Source organism: Siphateles boraxobius, unplaced genomic scaffold, assembly GCF_051911475.1.
Source record: "Siphateles boraxobius isolate OS27281-9 unplaced genomic scaffold, OSU_SipBor_1 65, whole genome shotgun sequence".
Lineage (NCBI taxonomy): Eukaryota > Metazoa > Chordata > Actinopteri > Cypriniformes > Leuciscidae > Siphateles > Siphateles boraxobius.
The window spans coordinates 10,090,735-10,106,953 of NW_027509192.1; the positions used below are offsets into that span (position 1 = coordinate 10,090,735).

General features: G+C 37.4%; 2 protein-coding genes across 3 annotated transcripts in view; both read left to right on the top strand.

The window, feature by feature from the left end:
• The first annotated feature begins 316 nt into the window (after window positions 1–316).
• On the top strand, window positions 317–4,699 carry bpgm (2,3-bisphosphoglycerate mutase). The gene is made up of 3 exons (XM_077210855.1): window positions 317–383; window positions 1,348–1,970; window positions 3,385–4,699. Exons 2-3 carry the CDS (start codon window positions 1,370–1,372, stop codon window positions 3,561–3,563), a joined length of 780 nt encoding a protein of 259 aa, XP_077066970.1. The 5' UTR covers window positions 317–383; window positions 1,348–1,369; the 3' UTR covers window positions 3,564–4,699.
• A 2,108-nt stretch (window positions 4,700–6,807) lies between these two features.
• cald1b (caldesmon 1b) overlaps window positions 6,808–16,219 on the top strand; it is a 28,389-nt gene continuing 18,977 nt past the window's right edge. The window contains exon 1 of one of the 2 annotated variants that reach the window (XM_077210857.1): window positions 6,808–6,936. The gene's annotated coding sequence lies outside the window, so the exon portion shown is untranslated. The remainder of the gene's footprint in view (window positions 6,937–16,219) is intronic. The other variant, XM_077210856.1, reaches the window with a different exon arrangement.

The window sequence follows — 16,219 nt, forward strand, 5'->3', positions numbered from 1 at the left end:
TCCAGGTTTGTAAGTGTTTTCTGGCAGCAAATACCACTTTCCCGTATGATATATTCAAAAACTTCTAACACATTTGAAGTAAAGTAACTGGGCCTACCTGATAAATTGTGAATAAGGTTGTAATCATATAAGTTAAAAATTACTCCTTTATTAAATTGAACTACGGTTCTATTTGGATATGACGTTATCAACCTCAAAATAACGGCAGTTCAGATTCGCCACTGTCCGCTTAAACACGCCTACTTGTGGAGAATCACGCATTTGATTGGCTGAAAGAAGTGTCATTCAATCAAACGGTTTCCTCGCGTTTGTTTATTGATCCTGCTGATAGTTCCTGTTGCAGGGCTGCAGCTACTCAGGGTTGGGCGGTTTCTAATCTGAAGGTGAGCATGTAGTAATTCAGTCATTTTCAGTGCTCACAGCTTCTTTCATCTTCTCTTAGATTTGTGATTAATCTAAGCAGATAAGTACGTTTTTGCGTGCACGGTACGATTTCATTATTATGACATGCTAGCAGGCTAGTTCAATTGTGTTATAGTGTTGTCATACAGTAGTTTGATCGTTTTTCATTTTCAGTTCGCTATTTAGATGCTTCTACATTGTATCCTGCTAACGCACTATTTATTTTCTATTTAGCGTTTAAATTTAAGAGTTGGTCAGAGCTGGTTAGATCATTTATTAAATTAGCATTGACATTTAGTTCATGACTCTTAACCTTTCAGTTCTGTTCTCCAGATAGGTTGGTGCAGGGTGACTATATTTAAGTTAGTTATGTTTAAAGTTAAATGTCATTCTACAAGTAACTGGAACACATTATCATGTTTTATTGCATGTGCATACTGTACTAAAAAGTCTATTATGCTCATATTTTAATTATATAGCGCTTTTTACAGATTTTTTCAAAAGCAGCTATACAGAAAACCATGATGTTAATGTTTATAATATCTTAAAGGGCCAGTTGATTAATCACTCACCCTCATGTCGTTCTAAACCCGTAAGACTTTCGTTCATTTTCGAAACACAAACTAAGATATTTTTGATGAAATCCAATAGGTTTCTGAACCAGCCATAGACAGCAACACAATTACCACTTTCAAGGCCCAAAAGTAGTAAAAACATTGTTAACTTTGTCAGTGTGACTAGTACAGTGGTTCAACCTTAACATTATGAAGCGACGAGAATACTTCTTTTTTTATGTTTGTTGAATAAATCTCATTATTTTTGCACATAAAAAGTATTTTTGTCACTTCATTAGCAGATTTGTGCGAGGGAATAATTTTTCGATATATACAATCAAGCAGTTGAGATTTGTCATAGAGTATATATCTGCATGCGCATCTCTTTCAGGCTTCCATACTGCCTTTTCTTGATGTCCAAATACAAACTCTTCCTGCTCCGGCATGGGGAGGGGGCCTGGAACAAGGAGAACCGCTTCTGCAGCTGGGTGGACCAGAAACTGAGTGTGAACGGGTTGGTGGAAGCCCAAGAATGCGGCAGGCTCCTGAAAAAGCTGGGGTACCAGTTTGATCAGGTTTTTACCTCCTTACTGAGCCGTTCCATCCAGACAGCTTGGTTGGTGCTGGAGGCCATGGGAGAAGAGTGGGTCCCAGTCACCAAATCCTGGAGGTTAAACGAACGGCATTACGGTGCCCTGATCGGCCTCAATCGGGCCGAGATGGCGTTGAACCATGGCGAGGAACAGGTTAAACTGTGGAGGCGTAGCTACGATATCACGCCACCCCCCATTCATGAGTCACATCCCTATTATGCTGAAATTTACAATGACCGCCGATACAGTACGTGTGACGTTCCGAAAGAGGAACTGCCCACAACGGAAAGTCTGAAGGAAGTGTTGGACAGACTTCTTCCTTACTGGAATGATGTCATTGTACCTGTGATCAAGAGTGGCCAAACGGTCCTCATCTCGGCACACGGCAACAGCTGCAGGGCTTTGCTTAAACATTTGGAAGGTGAAACATATATATTTTTATCAGTGTGCTTTTTTAAAACAGTTTTTATACCAGTAGGGACCACCAGGAGCATGAAAAAAAAAATTCTGTTGTCACTTATCTTCATGTTGTTCCCTTATTTTATTTCTTCTGTGGAACAGAAAAGAAGATATTTTGTCCATATTTTGAGTGAAAGTCAGCGGCATCCGGTGTTTATTATATGAACATTCTTAAAAATATTTTCTTTTGAAAATTATGCTGAAAATTCAGCTTTGCATCACAGGAATAAATTAATTTTTAAATATATTCAAATAGAAAACCGTTAAATTATAAGAATACAGTATTTCACAATTTTACTGTTTTAATTTTGATGAAATGCAGCCATGTGAGCCACAAGAGACTTCTTTCAAAAACATTTAAAAAATGTTCACAGATCCCAAGCTTTTGAACATTAGTGTACCATATAGGCCTTCAGTAAATCCTAAACATAAAAAAAAAACAATCAAATGCAAGTTATAAAACACTAAATTGCTCTTAATCCTGTTTTTATTTAAGGATTAGTTCACTTTTAAAAAAACTTTTGCTGATAATTTACTCACCCCCATGTCATCCAAGATGTCCATGTCTTTCTTTCTTCAGTCGAAAAGAAATTATGGTTTTTGATGAAAACATTCTAGGATTTTTCTCCATATATTGGACTTCATTGGGTACCAAACGGCCCAAGGTCCAAATGACAGTTTCAGTGCAGCTTCAAATGGCTTTAAACCACAACAGACGATGCATAAGGGTCTTATCTTGCGAAACGATCGGTCATTTCAAAAATAAATAAAAAAATTTAAGTTTTATAAGCACAAATGCTCGCCTTGCTCTGTTCTGTGATGCACGTTCGTGACTCTCCTGTTCAAACTCGTTCATCAAAATGAACGACTCTTTTTTCGAGTCATTTCGTTCATTCAACGAACTAAATGACTCGAATAAAGATTTGTTAATTTTGATCGTTGAATGAACGAAATGACTCGAAAAAAGACTGAAAGCGCATCACAGAACAGAGCAAGGCGAGCATTTGTGCTTATAAAACTTAAACTTTTTTATTTATTTTTGAAATGACCGATTTTGAAAAGCCATTTGAAGCTGCACTGAAACTGTCATTTGGACCTTGGACCGTTTGGTACCCAATGAAGTCCATTATATGGAGAAAAATCCTAGAATGTTTTCATCAAAAACCTTAATTTCTTTTCGACTGAAGAAAGAAAGACATGGACATCTTGGATGGCATTGGGGTGAGTAAATTATCAGCAAAAGTTTTTAAAAAAGTGAACTAATCCTTTAATATTCTATCATTTTAAAAGCTCGTTTTTAAAATGTATTAAAACATAAACCTAAAATAATTGAATATGCTAATCAATCTACATGCTTTTGCTGTGTTTCTCAACAGATATATCGGAAACAGACATTGTCAATGTGACGCTGCCCACGGGAGTTCCAGTCTTACTGGAGATGGATGAAAATCTTCGGCCGGTCAAGCCACGCCAGCTCCTGGGCGACCAGGCCAAAATTCAGGTGGCCATCAAAAAGGTGGAGGATCAAGGGAAGGTTAATGCAGAAAATAAATAAGGGTTTTCTTGAGGAAAATGTCAGAATCTTCAGATAGGAATTGTTCACACAGGAAGATCATTAGTCGTTCAGTATGTCCTGAAGCACTGTCCGAGGTAGGCTTTCTGTTTAGAGTGGTATTTCAAGAGTCTAGGAGAGTTATATGTCAATATTTTGAATTCAGGCGGTGGTTACTGATGCCAAATGCAGACTTGCTGCATATATTTTGTCACAGCAGGAGATCTGTAGACCAAATAATGAAGTAGATACTGATATAACATTATTTTTTAAATGATCATTTAATGTGGTGTTATTTTTTGTTAACTCTTGTATTTGAGCCTGTTATTTTTATTATCTATGGATTTTAGGCCACAGACAACCAGTGCCTTCATTTAGGTAAAAATAGCATCCATCAGTTGTTTTCTAATAGAATTTTTTATTGTAAAGTCCAATGTCTGGACTTTCAAGGCACAGATTAAACCTAATGTTATTGGGTTCGTATTCATAATCCACAAATCAGTTTTATTAAGCGTAATATATATTGTTTTTTTCTAAATAGAGAGACTCAATTGGATGTCTGAAGGATAATTTTAAATTATTAAAAATATGTGTGTTATATACTACAGGTAGCATATTTTGGATGGAATTATTTAAAAAGGTCATCTTGTTTTTGTCTAATGTATTTATTACCATAAATATTATTAAAGATAATATGTATTAAAATTAATTTATATTCAGTTTCATCATGCAATGCCAAATGCAGCCAACGCTAGCTCTTTCTTTATCTCATCCAACATTAACCAACTCAAATACAAAGAAAACCTGGCGAGTAAAACTAAGACATAGTTGGGGTTTAGAAAGTCTGTGCACTGTAATACCTCTATTTTGTTTTTGTGTATTTAATGTTGCTCAACACTGTACTGTATAAGTAAAGAAATGTTATATGTGTGTTGTTTTTGTTATAATATCCATGACTGTTACATGTCTACATGTTCTATCCCTGTCTTGACTATACTAATATTATTTAACCGTGGCACATTTTATGTAGTTTCATTTCTTTTTCACCACCCAGAAGCACTGCTCTGCTGGGTTTAGCACATCCCTGATACATTTTCCTGAAAGAATAATATATAAAAATAAAGATGACAGATATAAAAGAGGTTCATGTGTATTGAATGGCGTGTGTGAAAAAGAAGAAAACACTTGAGTTAACCAGGAGGAGGTGCTGCATTGCTACAGTTTCCTGAGGAGACATTTCTCCAGTAGATGTTGATCTTAATATAATAGTGGTGGATGGTAAGTTTATTGTTATATAAAGCACTAATGACATAAGGAAACTGATTTTGGTTATTCAATAGGATGTACCACATTAAACCTAATAGCTCACATTTGTCTTGTTACGCTGGAATGTTCGAAGAGAGGCACTAAAACATATCCTCATGGTCTTTAATGTCCTCTTATAAGTATACATTTGAACATGTTATATGCTCATGGGAAAACATGCCACATCCATCTTCTTCCATGCTTATTAAAAAGTAATGTGATTTTCATTGAGTTTATTTGCTGTGCTATGAAGACGTGAGCGGACAGCCCGTTTCTGATTACACGAGATATAAACTCCTTATAAGAAAACATTTGTCATGGACTGAAACATGGATTTGACGGTCCTTCCTAAGTCTCGAAACGGCAAAAAAAGCATCACAGGAATCTGACTGTAGAAGCTCTGCCAAGGACCTAATTTGAGAACTGTTCTGTTTGGCTGAAGCCTAGAGAGTCCTGGACACAACGTAGCCTCGTCTTCACTGCCAGTCTGAGACATGTTTCTCTTAAAATGGTTATGGTTAAGACTTTAGCATGGGCTGCTAATGCTAATGCCACTGTCCTGGTTGAGCTCAGAACTATTTGTTCCTGCTGTGGCTGCAAACTAATAGGCTATGATCAAGCAAACAGGTGACAGTAGGATGTTCACACCAAGCACATTTACATAAAGCATATACCTTAGTCAGGGTAGGGCCATATTTATTTTTTGATGGGAAAAGAAACAAGGCTGTGAGGGATAGAAGTACAGTGCATTTAATGGGTTGCACAACATACCGATTGTTCAGCAACTAACGAAATGTCTTTTTGTGTACTGAAAAAAAGAAATCAGTACACAAAAACTCCATGAAGCAGTTTTAAACATTGTGAGTTGTGAAAATGATGTGATCTATGACCTTTATACAGTGTGTGCTATGTAGTCTATCCCTCACATCCTCTTTTTGTTCCACGTTAAATTCAATATGACGTCTAACCTGATAAAGGTCTGTAGCTACCAAATGCCATTTCTACTGAAATATCAGAATTACTAGTTACTGTCATGTAGTATTTAACCTTTATTAAGATTTTTAAAAGTTTCTCAGACTGTCTATAGGCCGATTGCTCAATAATGAGGAGAGAGTGGATCTAAATAACTTACAGTAACACATTTAGAAAAAACAGAAACAAAACAACCGGTATAATCACACTAGGACTGACAATGAAATTAAACAAACATGGGGCTTTAATACACAGACCAAACTAATCACATAATCAACGACAGGTGAAAATAATAGTCAAACAATAAGTAATCATAGAAAATAACTGAAACATACAACTGCATTGGAAACAGAACGGAAATGCAAGACAAACCCCACCTAAACACGACACATAAAATCCTTAACAGTTTAAAGGGGATTCTATTTTTTAATTGACAAAATGCTGTATTCTGCTGCCAGGCCATTAGATGGCGATGAAACACTATAGACTGAACATGTGATATGCATGCGCATGACTTCATCGTTTTCAGAGATCCGCGTTTTTGTTGTTTACACGGACACCGTTTTCAAAAACTTGCACTTTGAAACCCGTTTTCGTTTTCAGGCACCCATAATGCCCAAAGGGGCGTTTAAAAAACTCTGTGAACAACAAAAACTCGGAACTCTATAAACATACCCTAAATCTCATAAGATGTTTTGTTTTTCAGTAGGGTTAGTGTAATTTTATTGTAAGTATAATTTTTCATGCTTTGTTGTTTTGTTTTCATGTAGTTTGTGGTTTTTAAAAACTAATTTTGTTGGTTTAATGCAAGATGTTTTTTTTGGGTTTTTTTTCAACTAAGATGCAACAAATTGTGTTGGGGGCTTTAAATGTGTAATATATGACACTGATCTATTAGGCTACTTATGGAGGGAGGAAGGCGTAGGAAAACTTTGCTTTGAAGTGATGAAGCTCAGCAGAGGCGGAGTCTGAAATGCTGCACATTTTATAAAATGTGGAGTCACGACTCATGTAATTCCTTCAGTGCCCTTTCAGCAGCACGATCACACTTGAAGACTAAATTGGAAAGCGCACTGAAACCTTCTCCAGTCCGTTACAGGTAGGGGTTAGAAGCATATTGCTTCATTTTAGCCTTTTAAAATGTTTTTTAATTAAAATGGACATGCTTTCATTCATAATCATGCTTTTAATGTATAAAAACAAGCTTCTAATGGCAACATAATTTACTGGAAGTTAAGCTCACCTACAAAAAACACTTAAACTATGAACATTATAAACAGTTTGTGTGTGTGTGTGTGTGTGTGTGTGTGTGTGTGTGTGTGTGTGTTGCATTTAACGGCCAGCTTTCTTATTACACCTGCATCTCGCTACTTTAAAATCGTTTCTGCTCATTGTATAGAGGGGAGACCGAGGCTAGTTATCACATTCTTTACTCTTGAACATTCTTTACTCTTTTAGCTCTTGAAAATGTTCACTGTTATATCCCATGAAAATAGATATTTACACTTGGACCAATAGCGAGGGATACAATTAAAATAATAACAATAATATTTCAGCAAAAACATTATTCTAAAAAACAACAACAACTAAATAATTACAATAATAATTTTAGCAAAAAAATTTTTTTTATTAATAATGATAATGATAATAATAATTATTATTATTTTGTTATTTCCCTGGAAAATAGACACTGTTCAGACAATGACCAATAGTGAGGCATGTTCTTATGCTATATGGGGCAAGTTGTCACAACTGAACCATTAAGCAGCCTATAGGTTTTTTATTTTTGTAAAAAATACAAAATTTACAAAAATATAAAAGGTAACATACAAAAATAATATATATATATATATATATATATATATATATATATATATATATATATATATATATATATATATATATTCATATTTAAACAATTATTGTAATAATATTAATTACATTTTAATAACAAAAATATTTCTTCTAAAATATAAAATTAATACATACAAATAATAATGGTCATAAATACATTTCTACTTAAAAAATAATAAATAATAATATAGCCCAAAAGTATTTCTCCTATATTTTTTATTAATAGTAAAATAATAATTATTATTATTTACAATCATTTATTTCATATACATAATTAAAAATTATTATAGAACTACAGTAGCAGTCTTACAGTTTAAGATTGAGTAAATAAACCATTACAGGCATTTTTTTTTTGTTTTTTTTTGAGAATGTCTCAGTATTATATCCCAGAGTGCAGATCTGGTGACAGATGAAGCAGTGTATGGAATGCACAGCGGCAGTGTGTGTGTTTTGCGCAGCTGAACAGAATCTGGAGGCAATTCAGCACACAGCGATAACAGGGCCTTGGCACAGGCTGCGGGCAGGATGTTAGGAGTACTGCCCTATGTTTCCGGAGAGGGATGGGATCAGGCTTGGGAATGCTGCTGGCCCTCAGTGCCCAGACTCAGGGGGGAAATCAGAGAGCAGGGGATGCTGGGTCAGCAGGGGCCCATTAAGGATCAGGTAGAATCATTGTGCTCAAAGGAATCATCCAACAACATGGAAAGAGACATTGATATTCAAATTGGTTGCTTTGATTGGCAGAAATTCCAGTATGAATATTCAAAACTAAAAAATGATATTTAAAAATCACAATCACCCATTACATTTTCTGTTGAAACCTCCTGTCAGCTTAATCCTGAAATGTGAGTGAATTGCACATGGACCAGACTATGCACTCAAAGTAATCTATAGTTATTTCAGTTGTGCTAGAAGCTAAATTTGGATTTTTACCACCATTCGTAGTTAAATATATAACGAGACACAATTCCTTAGACTGCTCATTTAATACAGTTTATTGCTGCCAGATGTTGAAAAGCAGGTAATTTGAAGACAAATTTTCCATAGTGCTGCCTTGAATTATGCAGCAAACATTTTTTTGGATGAAATGATATAGATTGGAACTGGAGTGTACCACTTAACCAAAGATGATGGACAATTGGCACATGTAGCATTCCCAAGGCGTGAGGTCAGAGTAAAACGAAACTGAACTTTCTTAGGGTAGGTCCATCAAAAATATGTATGGGGAAGTTTGCAGCTGTTTTTTGCGCAAGGCCGAAATCCAGAATTCCGTTTTGAGGTTTACTCCTTGAATGTGTTCCATCGCAACATACTGTTTATCATACGTTATCCAGGCGTCAAGCTGTGGAAAAGCTTTGACGCTGGAGCGCGCGTGTGCCAAGTCAGGTCTTTTCCTTACATGGTATAAGACACTAGGCATGAGACCATCTCCTTTCCGACACATGTGGATCTGTCTGGTCATGATCCATGTCTTGTTGCCCAGGAAATTTGGAATGTGTGTAACTGCAATTGAGGTTCCTTTCCGAGCATCTCAGTGTTCTGTAGTCTAACTCCTTTGCACTCTCAAGACCAATTCGTACACTGAGGATTTTACTTGCTAAATTTTTAACATAGTTAAAAGTGGGATCATTCTTACCTTTTTTGGGTTGTTTTGCTAAATAAGGACCATTCTTGGTCATAGTCGGCCACCTGTCCAATAGCGCATTGAAACGTTTAAGCTGGTTTAATATTTACTTCAATTTGGCATGCTGGAAATGACTGTTTGTGATCATTTGTGCACTCAAAAATATTAATGTCTAAATTTAAGATTAGTGTATTTGAATTGCATACAAAATTTCCAACCATTTGGCTCATAGTTTTAACATGAACGAACTAATAAACTTAATGTGATACATAACAGCCATACATAAATTAAACAGGTAGGATTTCTGTAATAGTACTAATAAACAGCAGAAATTTCATTAAAATTCAATTTTCATAAAAGAACTTTCATTTATGTATGAATGACAAACATTACACATCACATTAAGTTTATTAGTTTATGTAATTCAAATGGAAAAGGAAATTGCATATGAAATTCAAATGAATAAATCTTACATTTTGAGGGTAGGAAGCACAGATCTGATTATAATCAAAAACATTCTTATTTGTCTCGCGCAGCTTGAGGGGGTCTGTTGGAATGCATTAAATAGACAGAAGTCTGCAAATGTTTCCTCTTTGCATGCTAGTGAGATTTTAAGGGAAGGAACTTTGAGAGCCCAAATGCAATATTTTGAAAGAATTGTAACGCAATGGTTCAAAACTTCCCTTCACCATATGGCTGCAAGTATGTGCACAAGACAAGTCAAATGTGCTTGTTGAGCTTTCCGTTTCAAAATCATTGGCGTTAAGTTGGTAAAAATGTATAAATAAAATATACTAAAATAACTAATAAAAATTAGCAACTGCAAACAGATCAAAAGTAAGAATGTAATATATTTAAGTATAAATAGCTAAAACTTGGGGAAACTCAATCCAGACATCACAAGACAATTCCTAAACATAAAAAAAAACTGAAATACAGGAGATCACTAGAGAATAGCGTAACAACACAGACAAGACCTGACAACGGAACACAGGAAACTGAGATACACAAGGGATGATTGACTAAAACAAAACAGGTGTTAACTAATTAAGAACCAAGGAAACTAACTAGCAAATCAGGCAGGCAAACCGGGAAGAGGACATAAAGAAACGAAACCAAAACAGAATACACGTGACATTACAACCCCCTCCCGGAAGGTGCGTCTGGAAGAGGATGAGGGGCATTTGAATGCTAACTGAGGAGAATGGCGGTGGGAGAATCCAGGGTGGAAATGATGGTGGAAGGTGGAAGGATCCAGGAACAGAAGTAGTGATGCAGAAAACAAGAGGACAGTCAGGACAGGTGGAGACTTAGCTAACGACACCAGGGGGACAACTGACGGAGATGTGGCTGATGGAAGTGGAGCCTTAGGTGCAGACGGAGAGCAGATGGGACCGAGCAACAACGATGACCCTGGAGGCTGAGCCACAGTGACAAGCGTCTGAGGTGGAACCAGAGTGCCTGAGGACTAAGCCGAAGCCGGATGGACGAGGAAGCCCGGTGGAGCTGCAGGGACGATGGTCTCAGGTAGAGCCGAGAGGGCGACAGGCTGAGGTGGAGTGATGGGATCAGCGGCTGGAAGCGGAGCCAGGGTATCCACTTGCCTGGGTGACGCTAGAAGACTCGAGGCAAATCCACTCAACAGAATGATATTATTGAGAAGCCGAGGGGCTGAAGGGAACCAGCAGAGGCCGGACTAAATGACTGTCTGACATTGGAAGAGGAGGCGGGAGAGGGAGGCTGGGTAGGAACTCTGGAGACATCGGGCTGGGTGGAACCAGCAGGGTCACAAGAGACACTGAACTGGACCGAACCAGTGGAAACACAGGAGACTTTGTGCTGGACGGGACCAGCAGGGATGGGAGATTAGGGTAAGCATCCTCCTCTAGCAATCCCACAGTGACGATGTTGCCGGCTTACACACCTGGTCAGACTCCGAGGCGATGACTGGCTCAGTCCTCCTGTCTGGCTCTGGCTCGTTCATCACGGCAGGCTCATGCCCTCCGTTTGCGGTGGGCTCTGGTGTCATATCCGTGCTGCAGGGTGATTGCTGGCTGGGCTCTGGGTTCAGAGTGGGGCAGGAAATGATCTCCGCTGAGCAGTTGGTGTCTACTGGTCTATTGTTTTCAAGCACAAACTCTGCAAAATTCCCCCGAGGACCCACACCTGGTAGGCATGCTTTCGTTTTCGCGCTTAAACGTGTGAGGCAGAATTGTGCACAAGGAACGGTCCGGGAAGTTTGTTATGCACAACAGCACAAGGATCTCGAGGGACTGCTGCTCCTGGTCCATACAGAGCAGTTGGACTGCCGGTAAGTCCATTCTTTATAGGTCTGGTCCTCTGTCAGGGGGTAGTTGAATTGAGAACGCACAAGTCTGGTCCTCTGTCAGGGGGTAGTTGAATTGAGAACGCACAAGTCTGGTCCTCTGTCAGGGGGTAGTTGAATTGAGAATGCACAAGTCTGGTCCTCTGTCAGGGGGTAGTTGAATTGAGAATGCACAAGTCTGGTCCTCTGTCAGGGGGTAATTGAATTGAGAACGCACAACGAAGGAGTAGAGAAACAATAGTTTTTGTAATCCACCAACTAAAACACAGGAGATCTCTAGAGAATAACATAACAGATCTACTAACATTGACGAGATTGGACAATGAAATAATACACAGGGCTAAATACACAGGGGATGATTGACTGAAACTAACAGGTGTTAACTAATTAAGAACCAAGGAAACTAACTAGAAAATCTGGTAGGCAAACTGGGAACAGAACACAGAGATATATTATAATAATATATTTAAAGTTTGTATGTATATATAATATGACTTTCTTGTTATGCTGGTAAATATAGAAACGTATCATATGAAATCTATTACATCTATGACTTTTTTAGTGGCTAAAAGGTTGTAGCCCTTTGCATAGAACTAGTCAAAGATATATGATGGGGTTATTGTGAAACAGAAGGTTTTCTGTTCTACAAGGGTCACAGGTGGAGCTACCCTTAATTCAGGAGGAAATGGGCTGTTCAGAGAGAGAGAGAGAGAGAGAGAGAGAGAGAGAGAGAGAGAGAGAGAGAGAGAGAGAGAGAGAGAGAGAGAGAGAGAGAGAGAGAGAGAGAGAGAATGACTAATTTAGATGATCGAGACCCTACAGTTCAGGACTCAGAGGACAATTTGTTCTCCAGGGTGGACTAAGTAATTCCATTTCCACAAATGTTCAATGTTTAACAGCTGGTGTACAGAAATGAGAGTAGCAAACCTACTGCCTGTGGCCTACAAAACATCAAGAGTCTTGACTAATCACTGTTATTCAGGTGTTTTTGCTGCTTCTGTTCATTAAAGGATGTCATGATGCAGGCATGTATTTTTCTCTGTTATGATATTAGCAATCATGCATTACTGCAGCAAATCAAACTCATATATAAAATAATATAAATAATAATAATAAAAAAATGAGTTTAAGTGCCTTGATTGTTCCTGGATTGATTGTTCCCTCCGTTAACAAGCTGCATATTCTTTTTTAGTTATGCTTGGTAACGCACAAAACATAAACCACTGTACAAAAAACCCTCTCAAAAGCAATAAAAGACAAGCATGTCTTTGTGCTGGATGTGATATACACTAGTTATTCATAGACACTAGTCTTGCACTCTAAACTGAAGCCCATGTTAGTTTCGCAGGGTGAGCATCTTTAGCCATTTTTGGTTAAGCAATGCCTCACCAGTGAGCAGCAACTCCATTCTGTTACACGTCATGGTACAAAAGCCTTCACATATTTATCTGGTCTGACTTTTACGATCCTAGCCATTGATTCAGCACACTTCTGTTTGGGGTTCCCCCGATTTGTGCATCTGGAGATTGGTGTGATGGAAGTAGAGGAGTGAATGGAGAGGGCTTGATTCACTGGCAGTGTACAGCTGCTTCTACTGCTAATGGCAAGTTGTTCTTGATGTGATTTGAGGTTTTGGTGTAATTGCCAGCACTAATGCTAATTACATATCAAAAAGACGGGTTTAAGAAAAACATAACATCTCACAGCCTCCTTTGATGGTGTGAAATAAAATGACAGACATGCCATAAATTAAATCTTTCATTTTGTCCTCAGAAGTTGTCCAAATATGCTGTAGATGAGCAAATAATCTGTTATTCTGGTTTATTGTTTAACTTTAGTGTGTGCGCTGACAGGAAGAGCGAGTGGGAAATGATTCAAGACTTTACTCCAACACAAGCTATAGGCTTTATATTATTGTACAGCAAATCGTATCAAAAAGTTTAAAAACGGCAGCATTATCCTACTTATTACATGTCTACTTTTTAAAAAAATGATTGGACATAAGATGTTAATTTCAGTTGAAATGATTTTATTATATGAGATGAAAGAGACTCCAGAGTAATGCTACAGAGATTAAACTATAGCACAGGTACTTCCTAATGTAATATTTTCTCATGCTCTGTAGCTACAGGTCTGAATAAGTGAATAAATCAAGTGGAAAGCAGGTAATCTAACAGTGACTAGAAAATCATTTCAGAATCTTGCACAGCTCTTGTTGGTTTTGGCTAGGACCTATAGATCCAACCCTGATGTGTATTCTGGCTCCACACATTTGTCCTGTCCGCACGTAATAAAGCTTTATAGAAAACCCACAAGACAGCTCATTATGTCATTGTAAACGGCTTCACCCAGTCTTACCTGGGTGGTTGCTCTGACTTCCTGACACACAGAATTCCATTACGGGCTTAAGATACGGTATATACATCTTTTTAATGCATTTGGACATCATTGCCCAGTCTGTACTGTAAAAGTTTTTTTTTTTTTATCTGTTTGCGCTTTAGAGCAAAAGCATTATGCTGGTCATAGTAGAGTCTACAGTGTATTCAAACACACTCTGGGTAAAGAATGAAAACCATGAAGAGGGCAAATTGCCCAGGACCTGGAATCAGTCACAGATGTGTAAATTAGAATATGTTCTCCGTCTCTGTCATGTGGAAGTGATTTGTGGACCCTACGATACTTTGTGGAAGGGAGACTAGACAGTGAAAGGGAGTCTGGGAAATGTGTAACATGTCCACTATACCCAGAAGCGTTCTGTAATTTCTGTAAGTATGAGCAAGAGTTAAAGTGTAGCTTCGCCATTTTCAACCTGCTTTATATTTTTACAATATCGGTAGTACATGTACATTAACAACATTTAGTTGTTACCTGGACTGAGAAATTCACATTTATTTGTCAGCAAAAGTACGCTGGATGACGTACTTTTGACAGCTCCAGGGCTGCGGGAAAACTATAGATTGTACTTCCAAATTTTTGTATCCCCACCCATAGACAGATGGGGTTGACGGTTATTAACAACAGTTACTGTAAGGGTAGGTTTATCACTGAAAATTGTATCGCGTACTCTTTTATAAGCATTATGGTAAAAATGGAACACTATCACAGAACGGCAGTTTCTTTCAGTCTTTCCCCTCCGTTTGGCATAAAACACAACACTGTGTCTGTCATCCCGTTGGAAATGTTCAGAACGAACACAGAGGTTTTTTCAGAATTTCCGTAGCAGCTTCAGCCTCAACCTACAACGTGCTGGAGCTTCACTGGAAACCGAAAGTATTTCACTCTAATTTACTCCGGGAACAAAGTTGTCACTATTATACTAAAAGTTTGCTAAGAAGCACTTCCTACTAAAGCAAGGCAGGATTTAACTGGTAAGCGTCTCTATAGCAGACTGGTGGGAGTGTTTTCCAACCTATTCTGCAAAAGAGAATTCAACGGCCTCTTTCCTCTGTTTTCTCCAGTCAGGTAGCACCCATTTCAAATTTTGTCACCTTTCTACTGCACAATCAGCCAAGTTTTATTGGAACCCCCTTTAAGATGAACAGAGAGTGAGAATTAGGTCTAAGAAAATTCCTTCTGCTTTAATTAACCTATATATCAGCTATTTTGCATTGGTAAAATTCCTAAAATCATCAATGACTCTATTTGTTCCTAAAGTTTTGTTCTAACATACAGAAATAGATTTTTTTAAATATATTACAAAAAGTATTATTCTGATGCTGTGGGTTTCAAAGGTTTCAGAGATTGAACATTTTTTTTTCATTAAAACTGATAAATAAACAGTGCAAATTAAGTCGTTTTAGAGTATGATATTATATAATATTAATTTAATTCTAACACATTTAAATTATTCATATATATTTTTAAAGTAATTTTTTTCAGATTTTTGTCATTACAGAATCATATATATATATATATATATATATATATATATATATATATATATTTACATATATACAGTATATTAGTTCATTGATATAACCTTTGTTATGCCATTGTTATGCTGGTCATTTAAATTCTTAAATTGACCCTACTTAATTAAATATTTTCTTAAAGAAAGATTACAGAGACTTACATTTCTGCAAACTTAATTTTTAACAATTAAATGACCTTTTCTACCAAGGTTTATATGGACCACTTCTTGTCCATTGGTTCCTTTACTACAGATTTGCACAAATTTCATTTGCAAAACTGGCAAAAGTGTTGAAAACTGCATTTTGGTTGCATTTGATGAATGCAGTGAAAAGTGTTCCATTGAAATTCGATCAATTCGCTAATTTGCCACTTGGGTCACCAAAACTTTCTCACACCATGTTATTCAAAAAGCCCAATGCAAATGTAGGAAATTGCACACATATTGTCTTATGCGTAAGCGCAATACATCAACGCGTGGTCAAAGCACATCAGCCTTCTGCTGACAGATGTGACGGGTTGTAGGCAGAGGTTAAGAGGGTTCAGGAAAGCCGTCTGCGTCTATCACCCAGAAAGCCTTCACATGAGGTCACTATTATAGGACTTTTTCAGTTTATGCACATATGGAGACTCTTTGGACGGGTGAAGAGCCTTGTTCCTCTGCCTCTG

Excerpts from the sequence above, each read along its gene's own strand:
- bpgm (XM_077210855.1), top strand. The coding sequence starts at position 1,370 with ATGTCCAAATACAAACTCTTCCTGCTCCGGCATGGGGAGGGGGCCTGG. Across the intron at positions 1,971-3,384 it reads TTTGCTTAAACATTTGGAAG|ATATATCGGAAACAGACATT; the intron begins GTGAAACATATA and ends GTTTCTCAACAG.